This window comes from Typopeltis vanoorti, chromosome 21 (assembly GCF_054136105.1).
Source record: "Typopeltis vanoorti isolate ZY-2024b chromosome 21, IOZ_Tvanoo_1.0, whole genome shotgun sequence".
In the NCBI taxonomy this organism is placed as follows: Eukaryota; Metazoa; Arthropoda; class Arachnida; order Uropygi; family Thelyphonidae; genus Typopeltis; species Typopeltis vanoorti.
Window position 1 is genome coordinate 96633020 of NC_143569.1, and position 16783 is coordinate 96649802.

Consider the following 16783-nt stretch of genomic DNA (forward strand, 5'->3'; position numbering starts at 1 on the left):
GTTTTTTACGCACGTGCTTCTCTCCTTGATCTGAATGAGTAGATTCAGAGGTGACTGGATTTAAATTTTCCTCCATTTGAGGAGTGTCTTCATTTGGATCATCGTCAGTCTCAGGTGAAGAGTAAAGATTCAGGAAGCCGGGCCATTCACGCTCGAACTTCTTAAGGAGTTTCTTTATGAAGCTGAAAGCCAATCCTTTATCTAGAGAGTCTATAATTGTATCAGGATCTATCAAGTTTGATGGCCATTTGAGCTTAAATTTCCTTTGAAGTTTATTTACAAGTATGAACGCTGGCTCTTCGTCCAGCGAATCTGTGAGGGCGTCCAAATCTGACACATTCATTATTGACAGTTTGCGTATAAACGCAAGTAAATGTATCTGGAATAGATATGCTAACAATGGCGATTCTATCGGCTGTTAGGCCTAACGAATCGCCCTCGTTGCAATTACCGTCCACTTACCTTTGCTGATGTTCTTAGATTCAGTATAGTCCGCAATTTAATGACTTTAAATAAACGCGTCTCTGCTAGTTAATCTAGCAGCTACACTTCAAAACCATCATATTTAATTACCACGTTCTACAGAGAAGAAAGTTCACAACCGTATCAGTGAAGACTCACTAGCGACCTCCTGTTAGAAACCCTTATAGTCCTTATAAGGACTGGCTTAAAGGGGCGAAGCAAGAATGCTTTTCATATTCCCCGTTATCTGTAGAGTACAGTGTAGGATAAGATGTTATTGAGCTATTAAAGCTCTGATCATGGCAGGAGGGTAACAGCAATAGCCGAGCCTCAGTTAAACTTCATTGGCTACAGCATTGCCATCCATTACCGTCCAAGGGTATGGTGGTTCTCACCGAATCAACCTCTCTGTTAGAAACCCGATATCTCTGTGGGATATTTAATTTAGCTTTATTGAATTTAAAATAACGGTGTATAGAACTTCAGCCAATTCCTTTGGGGATCATACCAAAAATATTCTAATTTCTTATGATTTATTTGATGTTAAAATGTAGGATATTATAGATACAGTCATATTTTATAACCAAATATTAAAATAAACTTAAAAACTTTGCAAAATTACCAGAGAGCTTATTTGTAGTTTATGATTTATTCGTTTTATAACGAATACGTTTTTAAACGAACTTGTCTGCTTTTCAGTTGTGCTGCAGGAGGGCGCTAGATCACATGTAAAATACAGAATGTGTGTACGTTAAGTCATTTATATTATTTATAGTTCAGTTTTGAATTTAGTTTTTTTTTTCTTCTGCCGAGCGGTAATTAATTTCAGTAGCTTAGTAGAGCTACTGCATAAATAAAATATAAATAAATAAAAGTAAATGACGAGTGACTGCGATTTTATATTAAAGTGAAAAATAAATTTAATATTCAACAAAACAAAATTCGATTGTTTTTATAAATTTCTCTAAAAACAATTACTTCGACATTTTCATTAAAAATACATGATTTATTTCAACCCCCCCCTTTCCCAGCTTGAATATTTATTCCATACTTGAATATTTATTCACCTGTATGGATGACGTTAGATATCTACGGAGACTGATTAACGAAATTTCGTGAAGGGATTCCATCGATTAATTATTTAATACTAGTTTCAAATTTTATATTCTTTCCCCTTTCTTGTCAGAAGGTATTATCATCACACATCACTGGCGCTTACAGCCCACACGATGAGCTAAAAAAAGTACTTTTCAGCTAAAATGTACGGCACGGTAAAATGAAATAAATAAAAATAAAATAAAATATAAGTATCTTTCCTTCTTCAGAACATTAGATAATTTTCAGACGATCTCGTGTACTTTTCTACAGTTGAGTTACCTATTCTTTCTCATATGAAGTGGATAACACAGCAAAGAGTATGAGGAATACAAATATTCGAATGTAGCATGATTATTAGGTATACAAAAATGTAGTTTTTCTATATCCAATAATACTAAGCTGTAAGAGCGGATTTTACGTGTTAGTGGGATTAGCAGGAGATGCGCCCTATTAGGAGCTCTCAATTTTGGGAAAGATGGCAACAAGCTGTGATATACCACCCTCTGCTAGATTACTGTGGAAGATTGCGAGTTCAAATACCGCCTAAGAGGTGTATGTTTGTTCACTTTGATTTGCATTACGGTCGAAGCTGTTGTTGTTATTATTTTGGATTAAGATCAAAAGCTATTCAGACTAGGAGATTAGTGTATTATGTTTGTTAATTGGGTGTGTCCTTTCTAGCCAGTATGCATAAATTTTGCAAGAGGAGAAACATTTCTGTATCTGTAATTCAGTTGAAACAACCAAGGCTAGTTATAACATGTGTACTAATTGCTTACCTTTATAAGTAAGGGTTTTTCAAACGAAGTTGAGTTAAAGTCAATCTCGTACAAAAATTCTTCGCGTTCTAAAGAGGATCGATATCCAATCTTTAACCAAACAGTAAATGATACGATGTCCGGGTCACTGCACTACGGAGTAGTTTGTAGAATTCTGCTTGGGATAAGTTAAATAAATAAGACTTCAAAAAAATACCAGTACAACAGGTTTCGAATCCCATTGAAACATGGATGTCTATGAATGTCTTTAGATGGCGGGTGAATTTGATCGCCAGGTGGAAGACCCTTCTTGTTGGAGGTTTGAAGTAGTTTGAAAAAGTTCCATATTTGGGTTTCTAGGATAGGATTTCAATTATCAAACCTTATGTCATTAAAAGGATTGGCTAGATGGGCGAAGCAAGAATGCTTTTCATATTCCCCGTTATCTGAAGAGGACAGTGAAAGGCTAGGGTGTTATTGAGCTGTATAAAGCTCTGATCATGGCAGGAGGGTAACAGCAATAGCTGAGCCTCAGTTAGAACTTCATTGGCTATAGCACTGCCATCCATTTCCCTCCCTGGGTACCCATTTTAGTCTCCTCGTACGACATGCATGGGCTGTAGTGGAGCTATTCTTATCCAGGCAACCACACGGGGAGAATTATCAAAACCTTAGCTCGTTCGGTGTACTAATATACGAGAGATTTATTTTTTCGTGCGGTGTGTGTGTGGGGGGGGGGATTGACATAAAAATAGATACCAAAATTCATTACAGTATTTTCAAGCTGAAATAAAGTGTTTTTTATTTTTATTATTTTTTAATTTATATTATTATGCATGCCTATAAAAAGTGCAGAGATCGTCATACGTAAAGATACTCCTGATTTAAATACCTTGAGATTTATTGCTAAAATCGATATCCGATTTAGGATTGTGTAGAGTAGCAGTTATCAGTAGCTAACGAATATGAAAACTTGTAGGGAGGTTACAGTTTTGTTCCAGGTTAAACTGATTTGGACTTTGATTCATTCAATCTTTTCTATTAAATTTTTCTGCATGGCTTCGAGAGTCTCCGTATCTCAGTCAGTACGGACGACGCGTTCCTTCGTATTGACGAAATTTCCTTTTGTTGGAAAGACAAAAGGAAATGGGTTCGATTCTCGTCAGTGACCTGAGGAACATTTATCTGGTCTCTTTCGACTAAAGGTGAGTTAGCCGGTCTCATACGGAGGTAGAGTTTTTTTTCACCCGGGAACTCGAATTTTTCGTCACACAGAACAGGCAAAACGGTCCTGTGAACACACATGGGTTACAGTCATGAATAGGCGCAGCCATATGCCGGTCCCGAGTCCGGATAAAATTGGGGGGAGGGGAGGGGAAGGCAATGATGAACTGTCCTGTAAAAATCTCACCAGGAGTCATTTGTGCCAATGGTTATGAAATATGGTTATTAATCATATTTCATAAAAGTGGACGGCATATTGTAACAGTAGTTACAAATATGTTCTCCCCCAACCCGTCTTCCACAAATACTCAAAGTGATTTCGCTTCTTTTTTTTATTTCAATGAGTGTTGTGCATAGAATTTAATCTTGGTTAACTGTACTTGACATATAAATTTTTCTAATTTCGTAATATACAGACACATTAGAATAATTTTGTATGCTAGAGTATATATTGTTTCGTTAGAAGAATTCTTTGTGCAGGATCTAGATATGATCCATCTATAATTACACATTACTAAATATATAGAAAAGTTTTTCAATTTTCTTTCAAATATTAACTTTTTTATTCTCCCAAAAGGCTGTGTATTGCAATATAAGAAACTATTTTCCCCTTATATTCTAGCTTCTCGCACCTGCCAATTTCCGGAGAAATGGTCTGGTACGTGGTTTCAAAAAGGAGTTCATCCCCCCATTAGGATAGAGGGAGATATTTTCTCCTTCAAAGGGAAGTGCAGTTCTTCCGATGGTGACATGTTTTTTATTGAAGACAGGTAATGGATTTTTCCTCCTTGTTTCTTCTTATATTTGCTCTTATTCTTAACCATTAATTCACATCACAAACAGATGGAAATAAACATTATATAGAAAGTCAAAAAGTATCATTATACTACAATAGAGTGGCCATGAATTTGATGTGCCTATTTGTTGGAAAGTCGAATGAAAAAAAAACACTGAAAAACTACTAGAATGGGTGTTTGTTTTTCTTGAGATGTGTTTTAACGACCTCGTCACGCCTTTGTATTTCTATGCATTAAAAGACACGGTACACGATCACTAGAATGTTGAGGAGTTAGTCAAAGTAATAAAAACACATTGCAGAAGTGATTACAATGAATAATGCAACTACTTGCTTATCGTGTACTCATACAATGGGTAAGTCAAAAATTAGAAGCATTGTCGGCCTCTTTTCATGCTTTTAAAGTATAATCCACACAGAAAAATCACATTAGCATCTTTAAACTTTCGCAAAGCCAAGTGGTTCTCTTTACATCCGCTCTACTTTAATACCACATAATTCTTTCAACTTTAATATATTTTTTGGTGTATTAGATTCTCTTCTAGTATACAGTGAATTTCTAAAATTATTTTCTATATTTTATAAAATAATTTATATAATTTAGTTTCCTTTTATAATTTAATTATAAAAATAAATAAAATTACAAAAATAATTTAATTTGTTCAGAAACTAAAATTTATTATGCAAAGTCACATTACTCAAAAATATCGATTTATGCTAGTAAGAGATTTTTCTATATCCACTCTCTTGCTAATGATGGACCTAAATGTTTTAATTGGCAGCTATTGATTATAATTTTTATCTGCTTTCATTGTGCAGTCATGATAAAATATTGAGCTGAATCCCAACTTTACTGAAGTGAATCATTTATAGAATAGAAAAATCTTCCGAATTTGTAAAATCCTCTGCCCTTTCTTCCTATCCTCTGATAACATCTACCTGAACTTAGATGTTCCACTTGTTCTCTATATATAATATAATAGCTTTGTTTGTTTGACTAAAATCGATGCAATGTTATACTCCGATGGCAACGATAGAATCTGACTGCGTACACCAGGTGGCAGAGTTTAATTTCTTTAGTCCGTAAATGAAGTTACTAAATCGGTAATACTGCAGCGCGAAACTCAAGTTTTAAGAACATATACGAGGGTTGCTTGAAAAGTTTAGTAAAAAAATAAGTTAAACACTTTTTTTTAAAATCACCTTTATTTCTCAACATAGTCTCCATCGATGTCTATACATTTGGTCCAGCGAGTTTCGAATTTTTACATCCCATCTAAAAAAAGTAGGATTTGTCAAATTGTGCAAAATAGTCATTGCCAGCCTTGATGACATTCTCGTTCGAAGAAACTTTTTTCCCACCGAGTCAAATTTTTAAGTTTGGGAACAAGAAGTCACACAGGGTCAAGTTCGGAGAATACGGTGGATGTGGAACCAATTCGAACCTCAATTCGTGTAATTTTGCCATTGCGATGACAGATGTGTGGGACGGTGCATTGTCATATAAAGATGATTCAATATAACCAATGGAAGACAAATAATTCGTTAGTGATTTTTTTTTTCTTCTATGGCAAATGCTATCGTATTCAGCGCCATACCGTGGGTAGGACAAGCGATTCCCTCGTCTTAGGCACCGGATCAGAATACAAAAACGTGCAAGGTTTAATATTCTACCTGTTCTATGGACTGTTATAATGAAATACGCATAATTACACACAATGGCTCTTGTCTCACGATACATTAGACACGTTTGACATCATCAACAGAGGTCTGACAGTCTCGCTTGGTTCCGCTAGGAACCTACTTGGTCTTCTTTAGTCTTGTAAGTATTTTCAGTGATGCCAACAAAATTAGATCTCATTTGCAGTGGCTGCTCGTGGCTTGAAATCGTGAGGATACTACAGATTTCGAAATATACATACACACTATAAGTACAGTGAATACGTGTTTGGATAAAATATCAAAATCATGGTAAAAATTAAAAAAAAAAATTAAACACGAAAAAATATTGTTTATTATCAATAAAATTGCACAGTTTGGTATAATTCAAAATAACTTAAAAATAAAATCCATTATCATAATCCCAATAATGTTCTAAAATAAAAACTATAACAAATGTTATGTCTTTAATTGTAATGTCCAAATATTTAAAGAGACGGAGTAAACACGATAAGCACTACGAACACTCTACTACTGGCGCAAACTGCATACAAACAACAATGGAACTGCGCGACGGACAGTGCCGCATTACGCTAATAGCTCGCATCTCACTATGACGTGCATACTTGCGCGTGTAGCAATATGGCACTGTGGTAAACACAGTGTTGCTAGCGTGCTTCGCCCTCCTAAGTGCTACAAGATGGATTTTTATTATTTTTTTAATACAAAATAAGAGAATTGTATCGGATTGTTGATGATAAAATTAAATATTACAAGCAAATATAAATAAATTAATTAATATATTTATATATCGAGAAAAATTGGGAGTGCTGCAGTTCCAAAGTGCCTATGCACGAGCCCCGCCCCCCCGTTCATTTGACACAAGTAGCGCAAAGGTATATCCAGCAGATATTTGTGAAAAATGTGAACTACATTACCATTCCTATTTAATATTTACAGCCTTAATCTAGTCTCAATTCTAGTGTACTTTAATAGCATAATATTCGGGACAATATTCTCTGCAAGAAAAAAAATCTTAGGTATAAACTTTTACTAGAAAAGTCCATGATGTAGATTTTTCTCATGGGTTTGGGATTCCCTGATCTATGAGATACTGTGAAGCACTAAATAATGATTACAATGCACTAATTGTTGTGAATATGTTAACAAACAAACTGAAAAATGGTAAGATGCAATTGTGATGTTAATTTCTTCTTTGGCTGATTGTTGCTATTTTTATTTTTTAGCAGTCGTCACGTGGAGCGTCGCTATGTTTTTTTCCTCCTTTTTCTTTTTTTTTTTTTTACATGGCAAGGATGTAAATCTGTTTATTAGCTATTAATGCACGTACTCCACTGCAATAATATCCAAGAAGGTGCGCATAAGACTAAGGTCCTCATATGACGTCAATGATGAAAATTTTAATTAATTACTCACAAATAAAAATTCACAAGAGCCTCACGCATAAAATAAAAAAAATTAGCCTTTTGGCTTTTCACTTAGTTACGGTAAAAAGACATTTGATCCTGATTGCCTACAAAAATAAAGACATTGTAAAAGAGAGAAGAAAGAGGAAGGAGAATTAAAAGAAAAAAGATTTGGAATCAATTAATCGCTTGCCGATCGTTACAATAGCACCATCTGTGTGAGCAAAGTGGTTTAAACACGGCCTGTACAAAAATAAAACCTGAAAGCCAAACGTGTGCATTGTGGAAAAGAATTAAGGTCACTTGTGAGGTATTAGCATAAAATCAATAACCACGTGGTACTTTGAAGCGTCCATTAAATACAGAGAACGTTCGCTCAACGTGACCACTGTAGCCCTAAAAGTTTGTTGTTAGATCCAGAGCATTGCACTACGTCGCGGGAGACGAATGAACCTTCGACGTTGTTTATTTTGATCTACGAGCGGTACGACTGTGTTGGTCAGGTAGACACCGTGCTTTGAAAAGGCAATATTGGGAAAATACGGCATGCTTTATGAGAGAAAGAGCCGGTGAAAATAGATGTGCACCATTCGGTGCAGGTTTCATGTTTACCATGTAGAGATCCTGTGTGGAACATCGATATTGGAAATCTGAATGAATTACAATAGAAAGATAGAAAATAGAATCGCCGAGAACAATATTTCGTGACTAGCATAAGAAAAAGACCTCTATCACTTCTCAACTGGAATAAAAAATGCACCGAGAGTTCTCTTTCACAGGAAAATATTCATTCAACCTAGTTTCGCATTAGCTTTTAAAAAATAATGTACTTTTTATTATACAGAAGAGAATACATGTGACTGAAAACAGATATTTCACTTTTATTATAGCTACGTCATTGGTGTTTTGACCGATCGTTATCCTATTTTGCTAATACTTTGTAATGCACTTCAACTCAAGATATATTTGAAGAAATAGATCTGTAAAATACATTTTAAATAGTTATTGTATGTAAATAAGTACCTGGGATATTTATGTCCCAGATCCACCTGGACATAAAAATCCCCCACATCTCTCCACTACTACGCTCCCTAGTAGAAAAATTCTTTATGAAGACATCTACACATCCAAATCAGCTAATACAACAAGCCGGAAACTATGACGGTAATAACCACAGGAGGATGCAAGTCAAAATCAATGAAACAGTTTCAACCCAACGGAAAATCCTCGCTGGAGTTTCTCAAGAATCACTGCTAGCCCCGATCCTATTCAACGTCTATATGGCAGGCATCCCTCAAAATCCTCTCACATCCACCATCACCCTTTATGCAGATGACACGGCAATATTAGCCAGATCCCGCCATCAGTTCATCAGGAACGCCAAGATCCACCGGGACATAAATATCCCCTACATCTCTCCACTACTACGCTCCCTAGCAGAAAAATTCTTTATGAAGACATCTACGCATCCAAATCAACTAATACAGCAAGCCGGAAACTATGATGGTAATGACCACTGGAAACATAAAAGACCGAAAGCCATCCTAACACCCAACGACGAATAACCACTTCTGCCCACTCAGGGCGAGCTAAAATAGCTCACAAATCTCTCCCATCACTGCTCCCGAAACAGACAACAGGGAATATGAAAAGCGTCAAGCTTCACCCTCTGCGCCATATATCTCCTGCGTCCTGTTATAAGTATCGTATACTAAGTATAATTAAGTAGAAATTAATAGCCGTAAATGGAAATATTATGAATGTGTTATATATATGTTATATCAAGTACTTTGATATAACATATTATATATGTTATACATTTAATGAGTACTCATAAGGATTCATCGTGACCTAGAACGATGCATGAAGGTGCTAAGAGATTTTGCTGCAATTCACTCTATTAATATATTATTATTATAAAATTATTATTTACAGTATAAGTTTATTAGAAAACACATTTTGGCTTAGTATTTTTTTATTATCATTACCAAATTCTAACGCTAAATTTTGTAGGACGTGTCTAAGCCTCCAAGTTTTCCTTTCAGAGCAGAAATAACAACTTAAAGAAAATAAACCTTTTTTCTTTTGTTCAACATTTTTGACAGTGCACTAACCTAATGGTACTTAAGAGGAGTAATATTAGCACAAAAAACAAAGAAATAGGACATCAGAGCGTAAACAAAACTTCAAGCTATAACCTCCGATCTCACTTATAATGAACGTCACTCCAACTGTCTAACGACCGCCAAGAGTTTGTTGTGCAATACAAGTATGTACTTGTATTGCACAACAATAGGTTGTGCAATGCGAGGTTGCTTGATGCAGTATATATCTATCTATCTATCTACAGATAGCAAGACATGCTATTTTTATTTTTTAAATATAATAACAGCACATAACAATTTATTTGTCTTTCCTGCTATGGAAATAGTACTTATTACTTAATAATATAATACTACTTAAAATTTGAAAATACTACAAATCATTTTTAATATTTCTGTTATTTTTTATTTTAAAAGGTGTATTGTAAATTTTTAATTTTTTCTTAAATTTTAGTTTAAAATGTTATTTAAATATTAACAATGTCATTATTTTTAATAAATTTATTAGTTTTATTATTTTTTAAATATAGTTCACAACACTTCTAAAACAACAAACCATTATTCGATCATCATGAGTTATATATAGCATGTGCACATTCCAGAAACAGCAGGTGCAATACTTCACTCAATTCAACGAGAACGTACTTGAACCGAGAGTGAGACTGACCAAGATGAAAAAAAAATGACCAACACTGTGTTTTATATTTAGTGTTGGTGACGATGTCACTTCCTCGGCAGATAACATATTTTCTGAAAATAACTCCTATAACGTATGCATTTTATACTTTCCGGAAACACAACCGTCTTTCACTTTACGATACTGTAGTATGTTTTACGCGTTGAGGATTAGATTTCGCATCCGCTATTAATATGTCCCCAGGAGGGGTAATTACGGACTAAAATAGGAGGAGAGAAAATTTATATATTTTCGTAGCAAATAACAGAAAAAATTTATTTGTAGTATTTGGGGGGAAAAGTTCTGATACTGATATTAAGTAATTTATCAGTCGTCCATTGAAAATTGGTCTTGGAAGTGGGAGTGATGAAGAATTGCATCTAATAGATATACTACAACTGGGCAAATGATTGCGCGGTACAATCAGGAATTGCGATTAAGTACACCTTATGTCCAAAAAGAAACCGAACTTGTCGAAAATAGAAGAAACTAGTGGCGCCACCTGTTGTATCTTTTGTTGTCGAAAGCGTCAACCTTCATTAGTGTTGTGTCAACTGTTTATGACATTTGTTTCATTAGAAGCCGAGTTATAGTGACAGTGTGTTTTGACGAACGGTCGGTCGTCACGATATTCATGCCATAGGCGACGAATTCTCGCTATCAATCGCTTCAAAACTTCGAGATAAAACTCACCATTGACCGTTTGGCCAGGCGGAACGAATTCTTTGTGGATAATACCCTTAGAATCGTAATCAAATCAGCATTGTCTTTACTTTTGACTTCTCCAAGTGATTTTTTTTCGGATGCCCCTCTTCTGGTGGTCTCCACTCAGCACTCTGTTTCGGGCTCATACTCAAAATTCCACGCTTCATCACCAATAACAAGCTTTTCGACAACGAATTCAATTTACGAAGGTCCCAACTCTTGGTCAAAATGTTGTGCGCAGTTGATTTTGGAATCCCCAATTCATCTCCAATCAATCTCACGGACGATTTCGGGTTTTCTTTGATGAAATCATGCACTTTTTGAATGCTAACTTCGCTTAGTCCAGTTTTTGGAGGGCCCGACTTTTCGTTGTCCTCAAGCGTCTCACGACCACTTTGAAATCGTTTAAACTATTCTTAAACTTGAGTACGGGATAAGCATTCATCACCGTATGCTTTTTGAAGCATTTGACGCGTTTCGGTAAAACGTATATCAAGTTTAACACAAACGTCAATCGCAGCTCTCTGTTTGAAACTCATTTTCCGACAGTTCATCACTCTTGGCACTATAACTCGGCTTCTAATAAAACAAATGTCATAAACAGTTCACACAACACTAATGAAGGTTGCCGCTTTCGACAACAAAAAGATACGACAGGTGGCGCCACTAGTTTCGTCTATTTTCGAAAAGTTCGGTTTCGTTTTGGACCGAGGGTGTATATCTGAACTCCAAAAGTGGTAACAAAGTTTCTTACATCGTCCCTGCTCCTTTAAAGTTATCATAGATGTTCAAAAGAAAAAAAAAAACATTTACATGTAAGTAGACGAAAGAACATAAGCATTGGGCACCAGAGGACGGGAGAAAGATCACGTGAGGCGCACTCTTCGTATTATTTCACGAAGCATGATGGACAAGAGTAACCCTATAGCAACAGGAAGTCATAGATTCATCGTGCTTGGGCACAACATTGAGAAGCCGCATGGTAGTGGGCTAGGAAATTATTTTCAGACACTCCTAAGGTCCCTTTGTTCAAGTAGGCCTTTGAGAAAGAACGGGATGGTGCACTCCATCTGAACATCGTCGCTGATAGAGTAGGTGATTCATATTGGCCAGAAATATGATAGCAATAATCGACTGTCTCTTCCGTCTTATTCACCGAATCCCCTTGATCACTAATCGGCTGTGGTGGAAAGTGATGTTCATGTCACTGACCTCCCAGCAGTTAATCGACGGAGCTAAAAAATTCATGTCCTCCTTGGGATACCTGTGAATTCAATCAATACCGCTGCGTATCGGTTACTGATGACTGACGGTGGTTCAACTCGTTATGTATAAGGTGGGTCTCTCTAATAAATAACACCCACCTGGTTGGCAGAGTAGTTAGCGTATTCGCTCTCCAACCAACTGGCTGCGGTTTCGAAACCAATCGTGGGCATGGATGTTTGTGATTGTCTTTAGATGAGAAGTGAATTTCATCATCCGGTGTGAGACCACTGGCCTACTATTAAAATTAATAAAAAATAGAAATGGAAAAAATCCTTGGTCCAACTATACAAATGTACTATAGATTTACAATAACCTTTCATAGGTGGGAACCAAACGAAAAAATAACTGGTCACTCGGTGAAAATCTCATATCTTCATCGCCCATGTGTGCGTTTTCTGGATGGTTTTGCATGGATGTTTCCGGGAACTAAACCTTTGTGCCTGCTCTTTATACGAAAAACGCTTACGTACCTTCGGTTGACTGCATTCCAGACGCATGAAAAGTGTCGAGGATTGAGGACACATCACATAGCGCACGAGGAAACAATAGGGCAAAAAAAAAAAAAATGGAAAAAGGTTGTATGCATATATAAATATAATATACTGTATATGATTTACTGTATTCAGGGAGCATTGGGCAGCAGTCGTAATATCCTTATTTTGATGGCGGGCACGAATCATCATGATACAAGTTATTCTCTTCCATGATTCAGGTGGGTTCCAGCTATCCATCCTTTCTGACATCTTGTATATGAATGAAGAAGGGTCCAAACTTTCAAATGAAGAGAAGTGTGTGTTAATACATGTAACTTACGGAAAAATATAATTAATTATAAATATGTCAAATTTATATAATATCACATCCATCACATCCAAATCCCAGGAAGAACAAATAAATATAACATAACAGGAAATATTTATTTTTATTCAGATATTCAGATATTCGTAAGTTCTTAAAGACATTATTTATATTTTTACTATATGAAAAAGATTATGGTGTTTAGTTATAATTTAATTGGTGTGCAACATTTTTGATTTTTCACCATTATAAAATCTTGTTTTTTATTACATGTCAGTCATTTTTAATTCATTTTAGAGTATATATATATATATATATATATATATATATATATATTTTATATGCATACAATCGATATGACACAGTATGAGTGATTTAATGTAGTACCCCATTGGCATGGATTCGTGCATTATATATTATAATAGCACCCTGTAGGCTTTTCCCCTAACTAGAGGAACCATTACGATAGCGCATTCACGCAGCGTCCGCAAATCCCTTCGTAAAGTTTTTCATCAACGCTTAATGGTAATTTTAATAACAGGAAACTACCCAAATATTCCTATGTAGCTTGCGTGTTCGGTTCGTTCCAATTACAACACACGCACGTGTAGAGCCAACAGAGCATAATGTGAGGCCCGGTATTAAATTTAATATTAGAATTACTTGGTGGTGCTGGAATTTAATATAATTCGTCGTGACTATAGTGTTTTAGCTTGTAGCAACTAATTGTCGTCTTTGCTCTTGTCGCTAGAAGTAAAAAATAAAATAGGAAAAAAAAAGAACACATACACACATGGAAGAATAATAATTGTTAAAATTATTAAGAATACAAAGATGCATTCTTACATAGAAAATGTGTTTTTTTTTCATTGTGTCAAGAATGAAAGAAAGTTTTAGTAAAATGAGTTGCTAAGGCTGTTGGAAACACTTGTGCGGCTTCGGATGGGGGAAAAAAGGAAAGAAAACAGAAACGAAAGATGGATAATAAGGGAATAGAGCGAGATGAAAGAGTGAAAACAAATTAAGATGAGAAGATAAAAGTAAGTGAAACAATAGGCTAGGACACAATAGATGTGTGTTCTTCTTTATGATTAGGAGAATGACATGGATAAAAGGGAAAGGAATAGAATAAGTTAATTTTAAAATCTTGGCAAAATTACTCGAATATGCACTACATAATAAAATGGTTTTCCTTGTTTGATTATGACAGAAATTATATTTCTGTGGAGACCTGTTAAGTTCTGTTTGCATACAATAGGTAACGGGCTTTTTGAGCAGTGTATGTTGTCAATGGATTATATTAAATATTCTGTATTTAGGAAAAATGAGTAAAAGGAAATATTAAAAGATACAAAAGATCTAACTGTGTGTGTGTGTGTGTGTGTGTGTGTGTGTGTGTGTGTGTGTGTGTGTGTGTGTGTGTGTGTGTGTGTGTGTGTGTGTGTGTGTGTGTGTGTGTGATTTGCAATAGTAATAAATAAACTTCTCACCAGTAGCGCACTCAGGATTTAATGTTGGGGGGAGCCGAGTTGAACGGATAAAAATATTTTTAATGGAAATTCAATAAAATTCATTCGGTGATTATAATTATATATATATATATATATATATATATATATATATATATATATATATATATATATATATATATATAGAAAAGCCAGTCTATTCAATCGTGATCGTGTCATGATAGATTTTAAATAGTTTTTTAAAAAGTGTAAGGTAGAAAATGACCTTTCGCTGACGCATGTTGTTACCAGAAGCGTTGGAAATATTTAAAATAAATTATAGATGTTAGGATATATCATTTTCTCACACTTCAAAACTGCATTAATGGAATTTTTGCATGGACCTACTGCAAACGGTTTTTTAAATTTTTTATACCACAACTTGAGTTCGGGTAAACCAAGTAGCGCTCAGTCCGCCCGAGCACTACTTCGTTCGCCTTGAGTTCACAGCGGGCGTGATTCCCGAGAGCTATAGGGTGTTACCACCTTATGTGACCTCTAATTCATAAGTAGTATAGAGATAGAAGACACGACATAACATAAATTTAAAAAAAAAATGAATTTTAACGAAAAAAAGATTTTTGGAAAATGTTCTAGTGTTTTTTGTTTTCCTTTTTATTTGGGGATGCCAGGGCCCCTTGGTCTCCACCCTCTGGGTGCGCTACTGCTTCTCACTATCGTGAAGAGTCGCTAGTAGTTTCAGTAACACAACAAACATTATATCATCAAAGACATGAGAAAATGTTATTCTGCAAAAAATAAGAAACAGTTTTACTTACCATTCATTTAAGTAATCTCTCTCTATTGCCTTTGGAGAATAGAAACATTTGTGCTCTCTAATCACGGCTAACCCATCTCGAGTGAAAAAACTCTTTGGAACTACACTCATTCTAAATGGGATTCTTCAGTGACGAAGAATGCATATTCCTAATCATGAATCAGATCGGATAAACTTGTCTGTATCGTCTTAAAACCTCCGGCGTTTTTTTTTTTTTTTTTTCACTGTTATTGTTGCTATAGAAATGAGACGTGTTAGGCCAATAACATCTAACACTGGATTATAAATATTTCTTTTAACTTTTTTTTTTTTTTTAGAAATAGGATCAGAGTTTAGGAAACCAGAATGGATACAACGACATAGATAAAGTTTCTCACGTTCTTGATGGAATTCAAATCCAGATCTCTCTTTCTCCAACCACTGCACAAGTAACTTGTATCTAGAAGATGCAAAATAATAATCAGGGGTGCGCACATTTTTCAATAATTAATAGACAGAGCAATGCATTTGGGTAAAGGGGGCAGATCGCAGCATTAGTATCATGACTAATCAAAATATCTGCAATTTCATTGTAGCAAAAAATCCAGAGGCGACACTGGAACAAATGTTCCAGTAGTAAATTTATCTGGATAGTAAATGCAGTAGCTAGAAGGAAAACGCTATGGCGATAAGTAAGCTTTAGCTAACGTAAAATGAACTATACGGACGAAATTCAAGTGGGAATAAAGATAGACAGAAAGGCACTCGATGACTTTAAGAACGTAGCAGAAAGAATGGAACGTAGTAGGACAATAGTTTGTATTAATTTATTTGATATAACTTTATTAACCGACTGATTTTAAGTATTAATCTGAACGTTGGAAAAGTTGTCTGTGCAAATGTAAATAAGATGAAATGATAAAATATTTTATGTGAATTGAATTAACTCTCATCTAACTTAATTAACGTATTTCGATTTGAACGTAAAGATAACCCTTAAGCAAACAATTAAGTGTACAATTCCCTAACTGTTAATCATAATCACTTGAAATGCAGCGACCGTAGACAGAGGTCTCTTCACACGTGCAAACGATTAGAAATAATCCACGAACTAGGTCACATCTGCCGGGGTTATTCAGTTGTTAGAAGTGGATTCTTGAACCACATCATCCTGACCTTAATGTAAATTATGATTAGCGTACCCTCATTTTATTCTTTGTTTTTTATGTAAAAATATATTTACTCAAAATAACGATATTTTAGCAGTAAAAGCCTACTTCAAACACCTTCACACCTCTTCAAAACGCTAGATATTTGGTTTCATGCATGTCTTGATAATGAGCAAATGAACGAAAAAGTGATCTATATTTGACAAGATAGCACACACTATACGTTATTTGCTAAATATCTTTTACAGTATAAAGGTGGTCCTTAACCTAGACGTCTCCTGGAGCTTTAAATTGCAATTTCCCGGTCAGAATGTCGGGTGCATCTAGGTAAACGGGGTAGCCTTTATTCAAATAACTTTCCCAGGTTAGTTATACATC

The 16783-nt window shown here is 35.2% G+C and overlaps 1 protein-coding gene across 1 annotated transcript in view; it reads left to right on the forward strand.

The window, feature by feature from the left end:
- LOC150095131 (uncharacterized) overlaps window positions 1–16783 on the forward strand; it is a 343889-nt gene that overhangs the window by 95074 nt on the left and 232032 nt on the right. The window contains exon 2 of the mRNA XM_090411119.1: window positions 4165–4312. Within this exon, the coding sequence (XP_090267245.1) occupies window positions 4165–4312 (148 nt within the window). The remainder of the gene's footprint in view (window positions 1–4164; window positions 4313–16783) is intronic.